At 39.7% G+C, this 24584-nt stretch overlaps 1 protein-coding gene across 5 annotated transcripts in view; it reads left to right on the top strand.

The window, feature by feature from the left end:
• Positions 1 to 24584, top strand: part of ryk (receptor like tyrosine kinase) — a 138210-nt gene that overhangs the window by 46873 nt on the left and 66753 nt on the right. For all 5 annotated transcript variants that reach the window (XR_009824788.1, XM_062039141.1, XM_062039140.1 and 2 more), the window contains exons 8-10: positions 16016 to 16099; positions 16629 to 16754; positions 21050 to 21136. Coding sequence is in view for 4 of the 5 variants with exons in the window: in XM_062039141.1 (XP_061895125.1) it covers positions 16016 to 16099; positions 16629 to 16754; positions 21050 to 21136 (297 nt within the window). In the remaining variant the exon portion in view is untranslated. The remainder of the gene's footprint in view (positions 1 to 16015; positions 16100 to 16628; positions 16755 to 21049; positions 21137 to 24584) is intronic.

The following is a 24584-nucleotide window of genomic DNA, read 5'->3' as shown; positions in this document are numbered from 1 at the left end:
TTAATATAAATGGATATTAAGAGTATGTGAAAGTTATACTCCTATCTTGTTTACCGTATTTTTCGGATTATAAGTCGCTCCGGAGTATAAATCGCACCGACCGAAAATGCATAATAAAGAAGGAAAAAAACATATACAGTATAAGTCACACTAGAGCAGGGGTCGGCAACCTGCGGCTCCGGAGCCGCATGCAGCTCTTTGACCACTATGATGCGGCTCAGCTGCATACTTGCCTACCCTCCCGATTTTCCCAGGAGATTTACGGATCTCAGTGTCTCTCCTGGAAATTTCCCGGGGCTAATATTCTCCAATTTTCACCCTAACAACTAAATAAGGGTGTGTCCTATTAGCACTGCATTTATTGTCTTCTATAGCCTGTACAAACAGCGTGCCAGCCCAGCCACATGTTGTGTGAAGCTTTTTCTTGCACACGTAAGATACAGCAAGGCAACAGCCACACAGCTTACACTGACGGTGACCGTATAAAACAACTTTAACACTGTTACGTTACAAATATGCGCTACACTGTGAACCCACACCAAAAAAGAATGACAAACACATTTCTGGAGAACCTCTGCACCGTAACACAACATAAACACAACACAACAAATACCCAGAATCCCATGCAGCCCCCCCGTGCTCGGTTGAGGTGGGCGGGGTTTGGTGGTAGCGGGGGTGTATAATGTAGACCGGAAGAGTTAGGGCTGCATGGGATTCTGGGTATTTGTTTTGTTGTGTTTATGTTGTGTTACAGTGCGGATGTTCTCCAGAAATGTGTTTGTCATTCTTTTTTGGTGTGGGTTCACAGTGTGGCGCATATTTGTAACGTAACAGTGTTAAAGTTATTTTATACGGCCAGCGTCAGTGTAAGCTGTGTGGCTGTTGAGCAAGTATGCCTTGCTGTAGCCAACGTGTGCAAGTAGAAGCTGCATACAACATGCGGCTGAGGAGGCACGCTGTTTGAGCAGGCTGTAGAGGGCGCTAAAAGCAGTGCCATCACGCACTGGAATTCGGGAGTCTCTCGGAAAAATTGGGAGTGATGGCAAGTATAATGCTATCAAGAGCCATTCTTTTAAACCTCGTGGGCCGCGCTAACATTAAATTTTCATATTAGGGTGCGGGCCGGGCCGTGTGTCCGAGACCCCTGGTTAAAACATAGCACACAGCAGAAAAAGCTTTGTATGCAGTGTTATTTCATTTTAAATTTTCAATAGAGTTTTGTGGCTCCCATTGTTTTCTTTAATTTGTGAAACTTGTCAAAATGGCTCTTTGAGTGGTAAAGGTTGCCGACCCCTGCACTGGAGTATAAGTCGCATTTTTGGGGGAAATTTATTTGATAAAATCCAACACCAAGAATAGACATTTGAAAGGCAATTTCAAATAAATAAAGAATAGTGAACAACAGGCTGAATAAGTGTACGTTATATGAGGCATAAATAACCAACTGAGAACGTGCCTGGTATGTTAACGTAACATATTATGGTAAGAGTCATTCAAATAACTATAACATATAGAACATGCTATACGTTTACCAAACAATCTGTCACGCTGATATACGTCTAGTCTCTTACGTGAATGAGATAAATAATATTATTTGATATTTTACGGTAATGTGTTAATAATTTCACACGTAAATCGCTCCAGAGTATAAGCCGCACTCCCGGCCAAACTATGAAAAAAAACTGCGACTTATAATCCGAAAAATACGGTACTTCTGTGACGACCTCCTTAAACTTTTGTAATCAATCCGAAATTTCAAGCAGCTAAAATGCGCCAAACATGGATAAGTGTGAAGAGTGTTCTACATTTTTCCCATCATCTGATGGATTTAAATGGGTGTATTTTTGACATTTTTATGGTGTTTGGATGTTTTTCATATTATCCACAATATTCAGTGAGCAGGTTGTGTTATGTGCGACCATGTGTGTTGACATTTGTTAGTTGCATTTATTTATTTGTTTTTTTTCCTCCACCATGACTAGGGAAGGTTGTTTGGATCACGTCATATAAGTAAATGTTGTGCTTTTATCTCCAAGTATTTTCAAGGGTCTTTGATCTGACTTATTCACATTGTCCACAGGGTGGCAGCAAATATGTAGAATTCAGGACCGCCTGGTATTTAAGATGAATTTGAAAGCACTCTGCGGTGCGATGCTTTGTCGAACTCATGGTGTCTGACACAGTGTTTTTCAACCACTGTGCCGCGGCACACTAGAGTCTGGTGTGCCGTGGGAGATGATGTAGTTTCACCTATTTGGGTTAAAAATATTTTTTGCAAACCAGTAATTATAGTCTGCAAATGAGTGGCGGTGCTGTCTAGAGCTCGGCAGAGTAACTGTGTAATATTCTTCCATATTAGTAGGTGGCAGCAGGTAGCTAATTGCTTTGTAGATGTCGAAAACAGCGGGAGGCAGTGTGCAGGTAAAAAGGTGTCTAATGCTTAAACCAAAAATAAACAAAATGTGAGTGCCCCTAAGAAAAGGCATAGAAGCTTAGGGAAGGCTATGCAGAACGAGACTAAAACTGAACTGGCTACAAAGTAAACAAAAACAGAATGCTGGACGACAGCAAAGACTTATGACAATCAACAATGTCCCCACAAAGAAGGATAAAAACAACTGAAATATTCTTGATTTCTAAAACAAAGTAGATTCGGGGAATATCACTCAAAGGAAGACATGAAACTGCTACAGGAAAATACCGAAAAAAGAGAAAAAGCCACCAAAATAGGAGTTCAAGACAAGAACTAAAACACTTCACACAGGAAAACAGCAAACAACTCCAAATAAGTCATGATGTGATGTGACAGGTGGTGACAGTACACCTACTTTGAGACAAGAGCTATGTTGATGCATGCTTGGTTATGATTTAAAGTCATATCCAACAATTGCAACGACGACTTTTTACTGTCAACTGAGTTTCGTTTTTTTAATGAATTCTACTGGTGGTGTGCCTCCGGATTTTTTCAACGCAAAAAATGTGCCTTGGCTCACAAAATGTTGAAAAACACTGGTCTAAGAAGAAGCTGGTGTGCCGTAGTTTGGACACCCCTGGTCTAAACAATCTTCAATGCTTCTACTGGCACCCTTGAAGCTATTTTACGAGCACCTTCTGTGCCTTGTTTACTCTGAGCACAAATCCAAAGTGTGAGAAAACAAGCTGATGTTCCAAACCATTTTTTCTCCTGAACTGAGAATGTCATTCTGAGCTACTACACAGTGAACACTCTTTTATGAACAACTAATCATTTAAGCTGCGTGTGCAGGTCATGTGAGGGAAAACGTTGAATATTCTTTTCTAACTTTCTAAGTCTGTCAGATGCGCCGTCCTCCCAGAATTTTCCAACCACACGACGACACAAACAGCTCTCCCATTTTGTTCATGAAATAGGATCCAATGTGGAGTCACTGAGTGCCATAAGCCTCATTTGGCTTTATGTGCAGGCTACCAAGACGCTGTGAGGGGGAAATAGGAAGGCTGTGAAACTACTCCCCATGAGGGATTGGTAATGAGAATGTGGTGTTGTTAAATGTTTGATTACGGGTGGCTGAAGGTACATTAAGACTCTTTGCTTCTAGTATGTGAGTCATCATCGCCCTCTTGTGGATACATCCTACATTTCAGTGTTTGGCCATTTTTATGCCTGTTTGAATGTTTCAGTTTTGGTTGAGTTTGGTCATAGTTTAAACATGTGTATTACAACCCCTGTTAAATGATGACTCGGAGTAGGGCTGGGCGATATGGCCTTTTATTACAATCTCGATATTTTTAGGCCATGTCACGCAGGGCCGGCCCGTGGCATAGGCCGTATAGGCAAATGCTAAGGGCGCCGTCCATCAGGGGGCGCCACGCCAGTGCCACAAATGTTGGAGAAAAAAAAAAACAAACAAAGTTGGTATTATTATTTCTAAATACAAAAAATAATCCCACGTTAATTAAAATGCAAAGTAAAGCCTATTTAATAGGAATATTATTTGTTACAACATTACGCCCCCCTCCCCCTCCCCCCCGCACGGTGCGCCCCCTCCCTTCCCGTATCATGACTCTTTTTGGACGTCACCACATCAAAAAACTACACAAGATGTCAAAACGGCCAAAACTGTCAGGTGCCCAGGGAAGAAAAAAGAGAAAAGAAGAGGAGGAGAAACGAGAAAAAGACAGAGGTAGCACGTAGGTAACGTTAGCCTACATGAAATTATTTGTCTGTTACAGAATGTGACAGTAACCTGGCTTTTTAGCATTAAGCTAATGTTACATGATTCGGCAATTGCTAATCAATAAATAGCTAGTTCTGTTTTAACGTCGGGTTAATATTGTGGAGGGGGCTAAATTGTTATGGAAAATAACAATGTAACGTTAGGTAATTACAGTACTCCCAGTGATTTGTAAGTCATTCTAGTTAATGCAATATTAAAAAGCACAAATAGAGAACTCTGTAGGATCCCCTTTTTTTGTAATATAGTTGTTAAAGTCATACTAGTTTGATATCTTGTTTTCTGCAGTGCCTTATTTATATTGTATTTTTAATTTATTTTATGCAACTTGTTGACACGTTTTATTTTGTGTTTATGTATGTAAAAAATATTGTATTTCATATATTCATTTATTTTTTGTATTCATTTATTTATTCCTTTTTTTTTATTATCTTGTTAACTATTCTGATTGTTAATTTGCTTTCTTTAAGTAAAAAAAAAGGTCAAAGACAAAGCTATTCGGTTTCTTGTGAGTATATACACTTCACTGCCGATGTGGGGGGGGCGCCACCTAAAATCTTGCCTAGGGCGCCAGATTGTTTAGGGCCAGGCCTGATGTCACGATACACCATATATATCTGGACATTTTGCCTTAGCCTTGAATGAACACTTGATGCATATAATCACAGCAGTATGATGATTCTATGTGTCTACATTAAAACATTCTTCTTCATACTGCATTAATATATGCTACTTTTAAACTTTCGTGCAGAGAGGGAAATCACAACTAAAAGTGTATTTATTCAACAGTTATTAAGCAGTGGCACAAACATTCATGTCATTTCCAAAACAGAAAGTGCAAGATTGTCAGACATTTTAAAACAAGCTATGAGTGCACTTTTGTGCATGATGTCACTAAGATGACATATCAAAACAACACTAAAGTGCACTTTTTGTACAGAACGCCACTACACTAGTTTAAAACAAATAAAGTGCACTTTTGTGCATGATGTCACTAAGATGACATACCGTATATTACCAAATAACCGCACATGTCCTAATAGCCGCCCGGTAGAGATGCGCGGATAGGCAATTATTTCATCCGCAACCGCATCACAAAAGTCGTCATCCACCCGCAATCCACCCGAACTAACATTTTATCAAAACCACAACCGCCCGCCACCCACCCGTTGTTATACATCTCATATAGACGAGACAAGGCATTCCTGTTAAAGAAATGAGACTGATCCAATGCAGCAGAGACATTCAATGCGTGCCACGCAATAATATTTCTTGGCCACGCATTAGAGCATACTTGCCAACCCTCCTGGTTTTACCGGGAGTCTCCCGGTATTCAGCCGGAGCTGCAGGCCACGCCCCCTCCAGCTCAACGCGGACCTGAGTGGGGACAGCGGCGACAGTCTGTTTTCACGTCCGCTGTAGAATGATCGAGGGCGAGTTCTTAGTTTCTTATGTGGGTTTATTGTTAGGCAGTTTCATCAACAACAGCAGTCACGTTTAGTCTACCGTAAAGCAGTCCGTCTGCCGTAAACTGCAATGTTGTGACACTCTTAAACAGGACAATACTGCCATCTACTGGAAAGCCTTCAGAACATTGAAATTCAAGTATTTCCTTTTATTTATATGTATAAAAAAATATATATATATATATATATATATATATATATATATATATATATATATATATATATATATATATATATATATATATATATATATATATATATATATATATATATATATATATATATATATATATATATATATATATATATATATATATATATATTTATATATATTTATATATATATATATATATATATATATATATATATATATATTTATATATATATATATATATATATATATTTATATATATATATATATTTAAGGTAGAATTCACCAAGTTGGTGAATTTTTTGTCCTACCGTAAAGCAGGTCGTCTGCCGTAAACAGCAATGCTGTGACAGTCTCAAACAGGGCAACACTGCCTGCCGGGGTCGTGGTTAAGAGGGGAATATATTTAAGGTAGAATTCACCAACTCAAGTATTTCATATATATATATATATATATATATATATATATATATATATATATATATATATATATATATATATATATATATATATATATATATACAGTCTCAAACAGGGCAGTGTTGCCCTGTTTGAGACTGTCACAGCATTGCTGTTTACGGCAGACGACCTGCTTTACGGTAGGACAAAAAAGGGACTGTTGTTGTTGTGTGATGTTGCCGCACTGGGTAGACGTTCATGAAAACTGCCTACAATAAGCCCACCTAAAGAAACAAAGAACTCGCCCTCGATCATTCACATGGGTAACAACATTTAACGATGTAATTTTTTTCTGAATTGGTTCAACTGCCACCCGCCCGAATCTATTTAAAATCAATTTTTTTCGTCATACAACCGCCCGACCCGCGGTTTACCCGCTAACCGCGCATCTCTACCGCCCGGGGTCTGACCCCATTTTGTGAATTAACCGCCTCTTCCTAATAACCGCCTATGTCCAAATAGCCGCCCATGGGCTGGTATTTGCATAATTTAGATTAAAATGCTACTGGGGTTGCGTTTGCTGCAGTATTATTGTTTTGATGGTTTTATACTTGGTACCATCATTTTATTTTTCCTGTATGCTGCTTTATTTACAACTTGGAGTACTGTAGCCTTTATTTTATTTAAGTGACAGTATTATTGTTCTATTTTGATGGTGGGTTTTATACTTGAGTACTTGGTACCATCATTTTATTTTTCCCGGTAGGCTGCTATATTTAAAAAGTTTATTTATTTTTAGTATTGGTATTGTATCTGACAATTGTTGCACTACTGCCATGTTGAGGCCTTGTTGATCTCTTGTCTTTTGATAGCCTACCTCATGTTGATCTATTGTTGTTTTGTTTGTATGTTTACAATAGCTTTTACATTTAAAGTTTTTTGTACAAAAAAAATAAAATACTAGACAGTAACCATTGTAACCAAATAATGGCCTGGTGCAGGCTGGTGCAAAAATAAATAAAAGCCTTGTGCAAATAACCGCCTGCTTCTTTTAAACGCCTGTCTCCAAAATCGATTGTGTGAAATAAACGCCCGGGCTACTATTTGGTAATATACGGTATCAAAACAACACTCAATTAAAGTGCACTTTTTGTACGGAACGCCACTACAATAGCTTAAAACAAATAAAGTGCACTTTTGTGCATGATGTCACACAAGATATTTCAATAAGTGTCAAATAAAAATGAGCTGCATAATAGGAAATCAAATAGTGTATGTCCTTCACTATGTGGTAGGTTCCTGCGGACGTTATCTCCTTCTGTTGTTGACTATTTGTTTCATACGGTGTTGATGTGGAAATGGTTGCTTCGGCATTTTGTGGGTGTGGCACTGAACGGAGATGTTGACATGCGGCGTTTCAAGCACTCTTCATTCTCTAGCGCAGGGGTCACCAACGTGGTGCCCGCGGGCACCAGGTAGCCCGTAAGGACCAGATGAGTAGCCCGCTGGCCTGTTCTAAAAATAGCTCAAATAGCAGCACTTACCAGTGAGCTGCCTCTATTTTTTAAATTTTATTTATTTACTAGCAAGCTGGTCTCGCTTTGCCCGACATTTTTAATTCTAAGAGAGGCAAAACTCAAATAGAATTTGAAAATCCAAGAAAATATTTTAAAGACTTGGTCTTCACTTGTTTAAATAAATTCATTAATTGTTTCACTTTGATTCTTATAACTTTCAGAAAGACAATTTTAGAGAAAAAATACAACCTTAAAAATGATTTTAGGATTTTTAAACACATATACCTTTTTACCTTTTAAATTCATTCCTCTTCCTTACTGACAATTTAAATCAATGTTCAAGTAAATTTATTTTTTTAATTGTAAAGAATAATAAATACATTTTAATTTAATTCTTCATTTTAGCTTCTGTTTTTTCGACGAAGAATATTTGTGAAATATTTCTTTAAACTTATGATTAAAATAAAATAAAAATATTCTGGCAAATCTAGAAAATCTGTAGAATGAAATTTAAATCTTATTTCAAAGTCTTTTGAATTTCTTTTAAAATTTTTGTTTTAGAAAATCTAGAAGAAATAATGATTTGTCTTTGTTAGAAATATCGCTTGGTCCAATTTGTTATATATTCTAACAAACTGCAGATTGGATTTTAACCTTTTTAAAATATGTCACCAGAATTCTAAAAGTAATCTTAATCAGGAAAAATTACTAATGATGTTCCATAAATTCTTTTTTTTTATTTTTTCAAAAAGATTTGAATTAGCTAGTTTTTCTCTTCTTTTTTTCGGTTGAATTTTGAATTTTAAAGAGTCGAAATTGAAGATAAACTATGTTTCAAAATTGAATTGTCATTTTTTTCGTGTTTTTTCCTCTTTTAAACCGTTCAATTAAGTGTAAATGTCATTAATTATTAATAATAACATAGAGTTACAGGTAAATTGAGCAAATTGGCTATTTCTGGCAATTTATTTAAGTGTGTATCAAACTGGTAGCCCTTCGCATTAATCAGTACCCAAGAAGTAGCTCTTGGTTTCAAAAAGGTTGGTGACCCCTGCTCTAGCGGGTGACTTTTCAAATGATGCTACAAGTTAGCAGTAACGCTACTTTTTGTAGCAACGCTTTTGCCGCATACTTGACATGTTAGGGCTGTCTGTTCGACATCTTCCCGCTTGAAGCCAAACCACCGCCAGACGATGGACCCCCTGCTGTTTTTCTTGGGAATTAATTAATTAACTTCCTTCATTTGTTACCAGATTCGTACCTTCTTTCTCTCGTATTACCACTCGCACCGCACCGCTAGCTACCTGTCTGCTCCGTGAGAGCGTATGACGTTGCACGCGCGACAGTATGTGACGTATGTAAGAAGGTGCGCTTGTTTTACGTCTCTGTGAGAAGGAGAGATCATTTTCTATATATATATCGAGTATATTCGATATATCGCCCAGCCCTAACTTGGAGGATGCTCATTCAGTTGTTTAAATTTGTAGAAGAAAAAGCAGATAACAAACATGACAACAAAACTATAGTCATTTCAAATGTGTTGTTTTCACTAAAAGAAAGTCCGTAACTGTTCAAATTTTAGATCAAGCAGAGTAATAAAATATGGAATCACTCTGTCATTTCCAACATCTGCATCAGATTCAATCTGATCATTAGTCTGTAGTTAAAAAGGAGTGTTCACACATTTAAGAGCTGTTGCAGCAGGTGTATTGACATCAATCATGACTCCAACATGATAGATATCAATTGAAACAAAGGAGTGTGTTATCGAACTTCCTCAGGAAGGTGAATTATCACGCAGTGTCGCAAAAGATGTCAGCTGTGTCTAAAATCTAGACTAAGTAGAAAACACATGGGAAAGTTTTAAAAAGAAAACATCAGAACACTTCAAGCAATATGTCTTGAAAAGAGAAAATGCACAGCATAACAAATGAAGAACCAATGGGCGGAAACCGGAGTCCAACTGTAAGAAAACGTCGAAAAGAAATCAAAAAACAGAAATATTAAGGTTCCAATGGGCTGAGGAAAATCCATGGTGGACCAAAGTTGACTGGATCAAAGTCATATTCAGTGATGATGCTCGAGCTTTTGTTTGGTTTTGGTTCCAGTGAGATTTATGAAGACGACTGCCTGAAGAAAACATGCACATTTCCACACTCATTAAAGATATGAAGCTGAATGTTAGCTAATGACGGCAGTAGAGATGTCCGATAATATCGGGCTGCCGATATTATCGGCCGAAAAATGCTTTAAAATGTAATATCGGAAATTATTGGTATCGGTTTCAAAAAGTAAAATGTATGACTTTTTAAAACGCGGCTGTGTACACGGACGTAGGGAGAAGTACAGAGCGCCAATAAACCTTAAAGGCACTGCCTTTGCGTGCCGGTCCAATCACATAATACCTACGGCTTTTCACACACACAAGTGAATGCAACGCATACTTGGTCAACAGCCATACAGGTCACACTGAGGGTAGCCGTATAAACAACTTTAACACTGTTACAAATATGCGCCACACTGTGAACCCACACCAAACAAGAATGACAAACACATTTCGGGAGAACGTCCGCACCGTAACACAACATAAACACAACAGAACAAATACCCAGAATCCCTTGCAGCACTAACTCTTCCGGGGCGCTACAATATACACCCCCTGTTTCCCATCATGCCTTGTAATGGATTTAAATGGGTGTCATTTAGATATTTTTTTATGGTGATTGGATGATTTTCCTTATATCCACAAAGTTGAATGAGCAAGTCGTGTTATGTGTGACCATGTTGGTTTAATTTTAGTGCTAGCTACATTTGACAAGTGAAGGTTGTTTGGATTGGGTCATATAAGTGGATGATGTGCTGTATTGTGTGTAAGTTCAAATAATGGTTGAGGTACTTTCGTTGGCCACCAGATGGCGACAAACTGTTGTCTATTGGTATGATATAACTACACTGCTCCGAGCCAAATTGCTTATTGAGCTTCTGTGTTGAGGTTGGGACACCCCTGGACTATAACTTTGTTCCATGTCTGGTTTTTCTTTTCTTTTTTCTACAAAATCAAACAACTGAATGAACATCCACCAAGACTGCTGATTCCATTTTTTTTCGCCAGGGGGTTGTCCTCGTAGTTTGCAGTGGTTTCTAATATTTTCCCCTTCGCCTGTTGCTAAATAAGGTGACCAGAACATTCCAACTTTCTTCCACTGTGGGCCGCAAAACAGAGAATCGCGAGAATCCACTTTGATTCCATTTTGTTCAGTTATTATTACGGAATGCCACGGGCCAAAAAAACCGAGCGGTACTGAAATCTAAGTAAGATGAAATATCTCAAATAAGGGTGATATTTGCTTATTTTCTGTCTGATAAGATCATTCTTCTCACTAAGCAGATTTTACGTTGGAGTGTTTTACTTGTTTTAAGGGTTTTGGTCCTAAATGATCTCAATAAGATTTGATGAGCTATATTGAGTAAAACATGCTTGAAACTAGAATATCAACTGTTGCAAAGCTGTGTCAGCAACACTCACAAGTATAAAACTACTTTTTTAAAGTAATCATTTCTTATTTCAAGCATGAAAATAAGAAAATAATCTCATAATTAAAACAGATGACAGCCAAATGGACTTTGCTGTTTTATTTTCAATGAAACAATAGAAAACACATAATCATATAGTAGTACAGTTGGCACAGTACAGCAAACTGACAGTTAATATTTAAACATTTAACATTTCAAACCATTTTGAACAGAAATAGTTCATGCACATTCAGATAAATTCCTCAAAATTACAATGAAAAAGATTTTGGCCGGGGGCCGGGCTGTATATATGCGCACTAATTGACTGAAAGAGCACGCACTTGGCGCGATAATGTCATGTTATCCATGGAAAAATGCATTTTTAGACCATATGATTTGCCTGAGCGGCTAGGAGACCCCGAGAGTAACAAGCGGTTGCCTTGTTGCCTTTCCATTAAAGGCCTACTGAAAGCCACTACTACCGACCACGCAGTCTGATAGTTTATATATCAATGATGAAATCTTAACATTGCAACACATGCCAATACGGCCGGGTTAACTTATAAAGTGCAATTTTAAATTTCCCGCTAAACTTCCGGTTGAAAACTCCTTTGGATATGACGTATGCGCGTGACGTAGCCAGTAGAACAGAGTTATGGCTCCCCCATTGAGGCCAATACAAAAAGCTCTGTTTTCATTTCATAATTCCACAGTATTCTGGACATCTGTGTTGGTGAATCTTTTTGCAATTTGTTTAATGAACAATGGAGACTGCAAAAAGAAAGTTGTAGGTGGCATCGGTGTATTAGCGGCTGGCTGTAGCAACACAAAAAGGAGGACTTACTTGGATAGCAGACGCGCTAGCCGATGCTAGCCGCCAACCGCATCTGTGATCGGGTGAAGTCCTTCGTCGCGCCGTCGATCGCTGGAACGCAGGTGAGCACGGGTGTTGATGAGCAGATGAGGGCTGGCTGGCGTAGGTGGAGCGCTAATGTTTTTATCATAGCTCTGTGAGGTCCGGTTGCTAAGTTGCTATGTTAGCTTCAGCGTCGTTAACAACAGCATTGTTAAGCTTTGCCAGGCTGAGAATTATTAACCGTGTAGTTACATGTACATGGTTTAATAGTATTGTTGATCTTCCGTCTATCCTTCCAGTCAGGGATTTATTTATTTTGTTTCTATCTGCATTTAAGCCCGATGCTATCACGTTAGCTCAGTAGCTAAAGAGCTTCGCCGATGTATTGTCGTGGAGATAAAAGTCACTGTGAATGTCCATTTCGCGTTCTCGACTCTCATTTTCAAGAGGATATAGTATCCGAGGTGGTTTAAAATACAAATCCGTGATCCACAATAGAAAAAGGAGAGAGTGTGGAATCCAATGAGCCAGCTTGTACCTAAGTTACGGTCAGAGCGAAAAAAGATATGTCTTTCACTGCATTCTAGTCCGTCACTCTAACGTTCCTCATCCACAAATCTTTCATCCTCGCTCAAATTAATGGGGTAATCGTCGCTTTCTCGGTCCGAATCGCTCTAGCTGCGTTGAAAACAATAGGAAAATATGAGGAAGTGAACAACTGACAACGTCACGCTACCTCCGGTAGGGGCAAGGCTTTTTTTTATCAGAGACCAAAAGTTGCGAACTTTATCATCGCGAAATGATCAAGTATGACACATAGAATGGATCTGCTATCCCCGTTTAAACAAAAAAAATTCATTTCAGTAGGCCTTTAAGAACAATAAATTAGTTTTTAGTGTAAGTTTGCTGGTTTCAAGAAATGTAATATCATTATGTCAAGATAATGGCACTAGCATTTACTTCATTTAAGAATATTTTTCAAACATATTGAGCAAAAAGGTCTTTTTTTTTTCTACCAAGAAAAGATTGTTATTAGTGAGAATATTACCTTCACCAGTATTTTCCGCACCATAAGCCGCCCCGTGTTATTAGCCGCACCTTCAATGAATGGCATATTTCAAAACTTTGTTTACCTATAAGCCGCCCCGTGCTATTAGCCGCACCTCCTACGCTGCGCTAAAGGGGAATGTCAACAAAACAGTCAGATAGGTCAGTCAAACTTTAATAATATATTACAAACCAGCGTTCTAACAACTCTGTTCACTCCAAAATGTAATGTGCAAATGTGCAATCACAAAAATAGTAACAACTCAAAATAGTGCAGAGCAATAGCAACATCAATAACTCAACGTTGCTCGAACGTTAGTGTCACACAACACACAAAATAAACATTTAAAGCTCACTTTCTGAAGTTATTACTCATCCACAAATCCCTAGAATTATTCTTCTTCGGTGTGCTTCAAGGCCTACTGAAATGAATTTTTTAAATTTAAAAGGGGATAGCAGATCTATTCTATGTGTCATACTTGATCATTTTGCGATATTGCCATATTTTTGCTGAAAGGATTTAGTATAGAACAACGACGATAAAGATTGCAACTTTTGGTATCTGATAAAAAAAAGGCTTGCACCTACCGGAAGTAGCGTGACGTAGTCAATTGAACATATACGCAAAGTTCCCTATTGTTTACAATGATGGCCGCATGAAGTGAGAGAGATTCGGACCGAGAAAGCGACAATTTCCCCATTAATTTGAGCGAGGATGAAAGATTTGTGGATGAGTAAAGTGCAAGTGAAGGACTAGTGGGGAGTTGAAGCTATTCAGATAGGGAAGATGCTGTGAGAGCCGGGGGTGACCTGATATTCAGCTGGGAATGACTACAACAGTAAATAAACACAAGACATATATATACTCTATTAGCCACAACACAACCAGGCTTATATTTAATATGCCACAAATTAATCCTGCATAAAAACACCTGCGTGTTTGTTATGCTAGCTCCTAGCTCCTCTGCTAGCTCCTAGCTCCATAGAACACGCCAATACAATTCAAACACCTGATCAACACACACAATCACTCAGCCCAAAAGACCGTTCACCTAACCCAAGGTTCATAAAGCTTATATATTTTTAAAAAGTTACGTACGTGACGCGCACGTACGGTACGGTACGTGTTACGCTAGCTCCTAGCTCCTCTGCTAGCTCCTAGCTCCATAGAACACGCAAATACAATTCAAACACCTGATCAACACACACAATCACTCAGCCCAAAAGACCGTTCACCTAACCCAAGGTTCATAAAGCTTATATATTTTTAAAAAGTTACGTACATACACAAAAAAAAGTTGCGCACATACGGTCAAGCGATCAAATGTTTAGAAGCCAAAGCTGCATACTCACAGTAGCACGTCTGCGTCTGTCATCCAAATCAAAGTAATCCTGGTAAGAGTCTGTGTTTTCCCAGTTCTCAACAGGCATCTATGTATCGAAGTCAAAAGTCCTCCTGGTTAGAGTCTCTGTTATCCGAGTTCTTCCATCTTGAGTGCATCTTTCGGGAATGTAAACAAAGAAGCGCCGGCTGTGTACTGTTGTGGCTGACTACGTTCGAAAAATACGTCCATTTCGCACCGACAACTTTCTTCTTTGCTTGCTCAGCTTCCTTCTCCATAATGCAATGAACATGATTGAAACAGATTCACGAACACAGATGTCCAGAATACTGTGGAATTATGAAATGAAAACAGAGCTTTTTCGTATTGGCTTCAATGTGGAAGGCATACCCGTGTTCCCCGGTCTACGTCACGCGCATACGTCATCCTCAGAGGCGTTTCGAACCGGAAGTTTAGCGGCAAATTTAAAATGTCACTTTATAAGTTAACCCGGCCGTATTGGCATGTGTTATAATGTTAAGATTTCATCATTGATGTATAAACTATCAGACTGCGTGGTCGGTAGTAGTGGCTTTCAGTAGGCCTTTCACTTGTTTTTTGACACCATCTGTGATGTGGACGCGCATGCAGTCATAGCTCAACAGGGACGGAGCTGCGTGAAAACAGTCACCCGGTCTCTTCGCTCATCTTTTCTTCATCCATCCATCCCTTCGAGTTAGCTTTTATGATGACGCCGGCTGGAAAGTTCTCTTTTGGCAAGGTCTTCCTTTTGAATATCACCGTGGGTGGAAGTTTCTGGCCGTTAGCATGGCAAGCTAACGGATATTCACCGTACGTGTTCCCGTTGTATCCACAGTGCGGTTCACAGGAATATCAAAAGTCAGTGGAACCTTGTATGCGTGTCTCTTAGCAGGAGACATTTTGTGGTCTTTACAGAAACACACAAATGAAATGAAACGTAATATCCGCGCGCTTCTTCTTCTACGGGGGCGGGTGCTCACCTTGGCGGTTGCTTACAGTAGAAGAAGAAGCGCTTCCTCTTCTATGGGGGCGGTTGCTTACCGTAGAAGAAGAAGCGCTTCCTCTTCTACGGGGAAAAAAGATGGCGGCTGTTTACCGTAGTTGCGAGACCTAAACTTTATGAAAATAAATATTAATATTAATCCATATATAAGGCGCACCGGGTTATAAGCCGCACTGTCAGCTTTTGAGAAAAATTTTGTTTTTTAGGTGCGGCTTATGGTGCGGAAAATATGGTATTTTAAGGTATTTTTGGGTTCATTGAGGTTAGCTAATTTGACTTGTTTTGGAAAGTCTTGACAAGCCAAATGTTGTTGTTCTATTGGCAGATAATTTTGCTTAGTTCAAATAAAATACCCCTCATTTTTGTATTTTTTTTCTTCTTGTTTTTGAACACTGACTCTTTGCAGTGTATGCATATCCAATACTCCATGCTGTTATGACTTGTGTGCGTTAACTGGCCCTCCCTGCCTGCGTCTCTCCTATCAGACAACCACCCTGGCTCTGCACCCATACTCCAGCTCGCTGCCTCCTCCTTCCAAAACCCCGGCGTCCCCCCTCACGAAACCAAAAGTAAGTCGTTCTGTGCTCGCCATGCCGCCGCGTGCACCGCTTTTTGCTTTTCATCATCAATTTTCTTTTAACATGCAGTCCTGCTTGTGCAGTACATATGTCGTCCTCCAGGGGGCAGCATGAACCCACAATGCCTCTCCCAACAACCTGCATGCCAGAGTTTTATCTTATCTCTTCCATCCAGCACAGCGCCCACCTAACGAGAACATTAAAAAAAAGGAAGAAAAAAAAAGCTCATTGCCTCTGAAACTTGTTTCGTCCTCTGGTTTATCTCAGGAGTTTAGATTGTGGTTGACATGAAGTGTACTCAGGGGAGTGTGTTGGTACAAATGTCTCCTGTTTACATTGTTTGTGCATCTGTGTATTCCGTCGTGTAATGGCGAGGCTTTCCTGCCTTCATGCAGCGCGGAGTTCACGTAAGGTTTCGGTGAAGCGAAATGAGTTTGTGTCAGCGTGATTTAACGCAGACATTCCTTCAGTCAACCGAGCCGTCACCCTGTAAAGGCTTTGTTTACCTTTTGGCTCGCAGGCTACCCATCCCTCCGCATCGAGAAGAACGACCTGAGGAGCGTCACTCTCACGGAGGCCAAAGCCAAAGTGAAAGACATCGCCATTTCCAGGGAGAGAGTCACTCTGCGAGATGTCTTGCACGAAGGTATTTTCTTTCTCTTTTTTCTTTTTTTTTTCTCCCCCGCCCGCCCGCCCGCCCGCTCCCTTTCCCCCTCGTAAAAAACACATTTGCTGTCTCGGATGTTGAAAGGGCTGAAAAGCGGGACGCATCTCCTCGCCGAGTTTTGTTTATGTTGGCACCAGCGAACCACAACGCTCAGTCCGTTTAACAAATACACGTTTAGTTTAAAAGTGAAATGCAAAGCTGCAGATGGGTCTAAATGTGTGTGTTTACAGAAGACTGTAAACACACACACAGTCAGTCAATGTCACTCAGGCTTATGCATTGGCTGGATGGCTGCTTTGGACCTGGCACAGCTCGGTCCTGGTGCACACGGACCCACAAGACTGTACTCTTTGGGGATTTAGTGTTAAGGATGTGACACTTTCAGGGGAAGCGTATGTTTGAAGGGCAGCCAAACCGTCTCGAAGGCCATTTTCAGCCCACATATTCTCTTTATTGCCCATAGACATATGAGTAAAATACATTTGAAATCATTATCGATCAGATTGTACTAGGGGTGTAACGGTACACACAAATTTCGGTTCGGTACGTACCTCGGTTTAGAGGTCACGGTTCGGTTCATTTTCGGTACAGTAAGGAAACAACAAAATATAAATTTTTGGGTTATTTATTTACCGAATTTGCAAAATCTTCCACCAAAAATATTTTTCTTAGTGGAATATTTGATGTGAAGTAATGGGAACCTTGGATAGGTCAACAATTCATAATAACATTGATTTTGATTCAATATTATGTTTTGAGCAATGACAGTTTGAAAGAAAAAAAAACAGCTTTGTTTTATTAGTCAACATTGCAACTTTTTCTAAATTACACTACCGTTGAAAAGTTTGGGGTCACATTGAAATGTCCTTATTTTTGAGGGAAAAGCACTGTACTTTTCAATGAAGATAACTTTAAACTAGTCTTAACTTTAAAGAAATACACTCTATACATTGCTAATGTGGTAAATGACTATTCTAGCTGCAAATGTCTGGTTTTTGGTGCAATATCTACATAGGTGTATAGAGGCCCATTTCCAGCAACTATCACTCCAGTGTTCTAATGGTACAATGTGTTTGCTCATTGGCTCAGAAGGCTAATTGATGATTAGAAAACCCTTGTGCAATCATGTTCACACATCTGAAAACAGTTTAGCTCGTTACAGAAGCTACGAAGCTGACCTTCCTTTGAGCAGATTGAGTTTCTGGAGCATCACATTTGTGGGGTCAATCAAACGCTCAAAATGGCCAGAAAAAGAGAACTTTCATCTGAAACTCGACAGTCTATTCTTGTTCTTAGAAATGAAGGCTATTCCACAAAATTGTTTGGGTGACCCCAAACTTTTGAACGGTAGTGTACATTTAACCTTTAAGCTTTTTTATTTCACTTTTTTTATGTTTTTGTTTATTTTAATAGTATTTTTAGAATGGGCCTTTAAAACATTAGCTGTGGGCCGCAAATGGCCTCCGGGGCACACTTTTGACACCCCTGCTATAGATAATAACAAATTAAATCTATGGATAAAAAGCAGAGCCTGGCGACGCATGCGCGTTTATCATAACTCTCTCTCTCTCTCTGTCTCTGCCCCTCCCTCACCAATGCTGCTGCGCGCACAATTTGTTTTGTTTTTAACCCCTTCTTAACCCTGAACGTACATTGAAAATACACGCAACCCTAACTCAAAATGCCGGACATTTGAGGCATTTAAGAAACTCCGCCCTGAAAGCTCCGCAAAAGAGGACATGTCCGGTAAAAAGAGGACGTATGGCCAGTCTATCGTAGCCCGTTAGCTGCTAGCACGCCGTGTGTTGTGCCTCGGTGTGCATTGTTTACACAACGTGCGTTACGCTACTTAATATGTCCGTGTGGAAACTCGTTCGGTACACCTCCGAACCGAAACGGAGAAAGCGACGATTACCCCATTAATTTGAGCAAGGATGAAAGATTTGTGGATGAGGAAAGTGAGAGTAAGGGACTACAGTGCAGTGCAGGACGTATATCTTTTTTCGCTCTGACCGTAACTTAGGTACAAGGGTTCATTGGATTCCACACTTTCTCCTTTTTCTATTGTGGATCACGGATTTGTATTTTAAACCACCTCGGATACTATATCCTCTTAAAAATGAGAGTCGAGAACGCGAAATGGACATTCACAGTGATTTTTATCTCCACGACAATACATCGGCGAAGCTCTTTAGCTACTGAGCTAACGTGATAGCATCGGGCTCAAATGCAGATAGAAACAAAATAAATAAACCCCTGACTGGAAGGATATACAGAAGATCAACAATACTATTAAACCAGGGACATGTAAATACACGGTTAATGATTTCCAGCTTGGCGAAGCTTAACAATGCTGTTGCTAACGACGCCATTGAAGCTAACTTAGCTCCTGGACGGCGGCGGCGGGCGTTGTAGCTTTCGACGACACCCCGGCCGCCATCAGAGTCGGCAAGAAACATATTTCCCCAAAGTTACGTACGTGACATGCACATAGCGACACGCACGTACGGGCAAGCGATCTAATGTTTGGAAGCCAAAGCTGTACTCACGGTAGCGCGTCTGCTATCCAACTCAACGTCCTCCTGGTTGTGTTGCTGCAGTTCGCCGCTAATACACCGATCGCACCTACAGCTTTCTTCTTTGCAGTCTCCATTGTTCATTAAACAAATTGCAAAAGATTCACCAACACAGATGTCCAGAATACTGTGGAATTTTGGGATGAAAACAGAGCTTTTTTGTATTGGATTCAATGGGTCCGAATACTTCCGTACCAACCATTGACGTCACGCGCATACGTCATCATACATAGACGTTTTCAACCGGAAGTGTGGCGGGAAATTTAAAATTGCACTTTATACACTACTGTTCAAAAGTTTGGGGTCACATTGAAATGTCCTTATTATTGAAGAAAAAGCACTGTACTTTTCAATGAAGATAACTTTAAACTAGTCTTAACTTTAAAGAAATACACTCTATACATGGCTAATGTGGTAAATGACTATTCTAGCTGCAAATGTCTGGTTTTTGGTGCAATGTCTACATAGGTGTATAGAGGCCCATTTCCAGCAACTATCACTCCAGTGTTCTAATGGTACAATGTGTTTGCTCATTGGCTCAGAAGGCTAATTGATGATTAGAAAACCCTCGTGCAATCATGTTCACACATCTGAAAACAGTTTAGCTCGTTACAGAAGCTACAAAACTGACCTTCCTTTGAGCAGATTGAGTTTCTGGAGCATCACATTTGTGGGCTCAATTAAACGCTCAAAATGGCCAGAAAAAGAGAACTTTCATCTGAAACTCGACAGTCTATTCTTGTTCTTAGAAATGAAGGCTATTTCACAAAATTGTTTGGGTGACCCCAAACTTTTAAACGGTAGTGTAAGTTAACCCGGCCGTATTGGCATGTGTTGCAATGTTAAGATTTCATCATTGATATATAAACTATCAGACTGCGTGGTTGGTAGTAGTGGCTTTCAGTAGGCCTTTAAATGTATGCATTTTGTTAGAAGAGGGGAGTCCAAACTACGGGCCAAGTGCGCAGTCTTCGATTTGGCCCTCGAGACCGACTTTCCGGGTGCACTGTACATTGGTTTTTAAAGCACAACATGTATCAAAGGATAGTTTGCTTTTATTTAGTGCATGACCTGCAAGAAAATGCGACTAAAAAGCGGATAGTTCATGAGGGTTTTACGATGGTGAAAATGTGAGCCTCCTGTGTATCCAGCAAAACAGCAGGAATATAAAGGAGAAGAGTGGAGGTGGTAGTCTTAGCAGGTAGTGTCGGAGCGTGCGGGTCCAAACACGCCTGAGCCACACGGTGGAGGTGCGAGAGAGACGTTAAACACTAACTCTGTTGTCGAGCTGCTCGGCTTCTCCTGTTGAGACACAAGGCCTCTCTGGCCTCCGGGCGCAGATGTTTTTCCAATTTGATGCGATGCTATATTGCATCTCACCTTGCTCAAGTCCCGGAGCGCTTCGCTTGACAGTTTAGACAACGGCCGTGATGAATGCGCTCGCTTGGCTTCTCCGCTCGTTCAAAGTGTTCTGAGCTCCCCGCTGAGTCTTTTCTTGTTCTGGCGGAGGCGCCAGCCAAAAAAACAACAAAAAAAACAACAAGACGGCATTGGGTGCCGCGGCATTCAAACCGCTTGGCTGGCCTTCCATCAGCTCGCCGCCACGGCGAACCGGGAGGTTGACATTTGAGCGTGACGCCTCCGGATGTTTGCCTGTCGAAAAGAAAATAACCAAGGCCGTGATTTGTTTTTGGGCAGGCACGTTTGGCCGCATCTTCCACGGCGTGCTGCTGGACGAGAAGGACCCCAGTAAGGAAAGGCCGGTGTTTGTGAAGACCGTGAAAGGTAACAGACCACAGTCATCCTGGTATCGTGGACAAACTCAAGTACAGTGGAACCTGTTTATGTCGACGCCGTGGGCAAAGGCGGTTGTCGACATAACCCAACTCAAAACCCAAACTGCAGTAGTACCGTAGACGTAAGGAAAATTGGTTTATTGACATGGTTTTCATTAGGGATGTCCGATAATATCGGACTGCCGATATTATCAACCGATAAATGCTTTAAAATATAATATCGGAAATAGGGATGTCCGATAATGGCTTTTTGCCGATATCCGATATGCCGATATTGTCCAACTCTTTAATTACCGATACCGATATCAACCGATACCGATATCAACCGATATATACAGTCGTGGAATTAACACATTATTATGCCTAATTTGGACAACCAGGTATGGTGAAGATAAGGTACTTTTTTCTAAAAATGAATCAAATAAAATAAGATAAATAAATTAAAAACATTTTCTTGAATAAAAAAGAAAGTAAAACAATATAAAAACAGTTACATAGAAACTAGTAATTAATGAAAATTTGTAAAATTAACTGTTAAAGGTTAGTATTATTAGTGGACCAGCAGCACGCACAACCATGTGTGCTTACGGACTGTATCCCTTGCAGACTGTATTGATATATATTGATATATAATGTAGGAAGCAGAATATTAATAACAGAAAGAAACAACCCTTTTGTGTGAATGAGTGTAAATGGGGGAGGGAGGTTTTTTGGGTTGCTGCACTAATTGTAAGTGTATCTTGTGTTTTTTATGTGGATTTAATTTAAAAAAACAAACAAACAAACAAACAAAAAAACCGATACTGATAATAAAAAAAACGATACCGATAATTTCCAATATTACATTTTAACGCATTTATCGGCCGATAATATCGGCAGACCGATATTATCGGACATCTCTAATCGGAAATGATCAGTATCGGTTTCAAAATTTAAAATGTATGACTTTTTAAAACGCCGCTGTGTACACGGACGTAGGGAGAAGTACAGAGCGCCAATAAACCTTCCTTTGCCCGCCGGCCCAGTCACATAATATCTACGGCTTTTCACACACACAAGTGCATGCAAGGCATACTTGGTCAACAGCCATACAGGTCAAACTGAGGGTGGCCGTATAAACAACTTTAACACTGTTACAAATACGCACCACACTGTGAACCCACACCAAACAAGAATGACAAACACATTTCGGGAGAACATCCGCACCGTAACACAACATAAACGCAACAGAACAAATACCCAGAACCCCTTGCAGCACTAACTCTTCCGGGACGCTACAATATACACCCCCCTACCCCACCACCTCAACCTCCTCATGCTCTCTCAGGGAGAGCATGTCCCAAATTCCAAGCTGCTGTTTTGAGGCATGTTAAAAAAAAATAATGCACTTTGTGACTTCAATAATAAATATGGCAGTGCCATGTTGGCATTTTTTTCCATAACTTGAGTTGATTTATTTTGGAAAACCTTGTTACGTTGTTTAATGCATCCAGCGGGGCATCACAACAAAATTAGGCATAATAATGTGTTATTTCCACGACTGTATATATCGGTATCGGTTGATATCAGAATCGGTAATTAAGAGTTGGACAATTTCGGATATCGGCAAAAAAGCCATTATCGTACATCTCTAGTTTTCATCCATTTGTGCACGTTTTTATTTCGATTTTTGTTTTCTACTCTTGTCTAACAGAGCTAATTTCATTGTATGTTTTGCCGACCATGACAATAATACTGTCATAACGCACATATCTCTCTTATGGTAGCTAAAAAAATACAATGATAAAAATTAAATGTATCCATTTTGTTAGAAGAGTGGTGTCCAAATTAAGGGCCCTTAGCGGAAGTCTTCAATTTGGTCCGCGAGACAGACCGCACCAGTTCAATAAGCAACGGTGTAGTCATATCATATACAAGTCTGATAGCTGCTTTTTTGTCGCCACCTGTTGGCCAAGGAACGTAACTCAACCATTAATTGAACTTACAAGAAACCTGCACAGCGTTGACTTATAGGACCCAATCCAAACAACCTTCCCTAGTCATGGTGGCGAGAAAAAAATCAAACCAGCACAAAGATTCAACGAACACGGTCACACATAACACAATCTGCTCATTGAACTTTGTGGATATTATATGAATGTCCAATCACCATAAAAAAAATTTTTTTTTTTAAGTACATTCAAATCCATTACAAGAGATGATGGGAAAAATGTTAAACACTTTCTCCAAACGTATCAATGTTTGACGCATTTTAGCTGTTTGATATTTTTGATTGGTTCAAAAACCTTGAGGTCGTCATAAGTAAAAAATGTAGGAGTTGAACTTACTCACATACTCTTAATAACCAATTATATCAATTATATATCCATGATATTATTGTAATAATATGTATTTATATGTAGAGGCTGTTTTAAGCCCAAATGCGGCCCCCCAGTCAAAAGGTTTAGACAGTCCTGTGTTAGAAGTGGTGTGGTAGAACCCAGGTTAAAGCCCCACTTAAGAACTTCCAGTTTTGGTTGATTTTGGCGGCGCCAGTGGCCCAAAGCGGTAGTTTGTTGCCAAAAGAAGCGAAGAAAGACCGGCCAGAAGATTGTTTTCGAAATAATTAGTTTAGAACTATCAAGCTAGTGGCTATTTATTGCTACCACGCACATTCCCGATAGCTAACATTAGCATTAGCATTTTGATTTGAGCATGGAAAGTCACTTACTAGTTGAGCAGGAACCAGAGCCAAGGCAGCATTGGTCTGAAATTCCTCGTCTTTGAGCTCACGCCAGCGGGTAAAGGCCAGGGCAATGTTGATCCTGACTGTCGTTTTACCCGGGAAGCTTCCCTTTTTCTTTGTTTTGTCTCCTCAGACAAAACTTTTCATTTATTTGCTTGTTTTGGAGCATCCACCATGATAGCAGTAATTGCATGTCGGCATTGACTTCCGTCTCCTTAACGAATGGGGATGTATGCCGTAAAGCAGGGGTCACCAACGCGGTGCCCGCGGGCACCAGGTAGCCCGTAAGGACCAGATGAGTAGCCCGCTGGCCTGTTCTAAAAATAGCTCAAATAGCAGCACTTATCAGTGAGCTGCCTCTATTTTTTTAATTTTATTTATTTACTAGCAAGCTGATCTCGCTTTGCTCGACATTTTTAATTCTAAGAGAGACAAAACTCAAATAGAATATGAAAATACAAGAAAATATTTTAAAGACTTGGTCTTCACTTGTTTAAATAAATCAATTAATTTTTTTACTTTGCTTCTTATAACTTTCAGAAAGACAATTTTAGAGAAAAAATACAACCTTAAAAATGATTTTTAAACACATATACCTTTTTACCTTTTAAATTCCTTCCTCTTCTTTCCTGACAATTTAAGTCAATGTTCAAGTAAATTTATTTTTTTTATTGTAAAGAATAATAAATCAATTTTAATTTAATTCTTCATT

The sequence above is a fragment of the Entelurus aequoreus genome, linkage group LG27 (genome assembly GCF_033978785.1).
Source record: "Entelurus aequoreus isolate RoL-2023_Sb linkage group LG27, RoL_Eaeq_v1.1, whole genome shotgun sequence".
NCBI lineage: Eukaryota > Metazoa > Chordata > Actinopteri > Syngnathiformes > Syngnathidae > Entelurus > Entelurus aequoreus.
The sequence above is the reverse complement of the archived record's forward strand: the minus strand, read 5'-3'. Positions and strand labels throughout refer to the sequence as shown.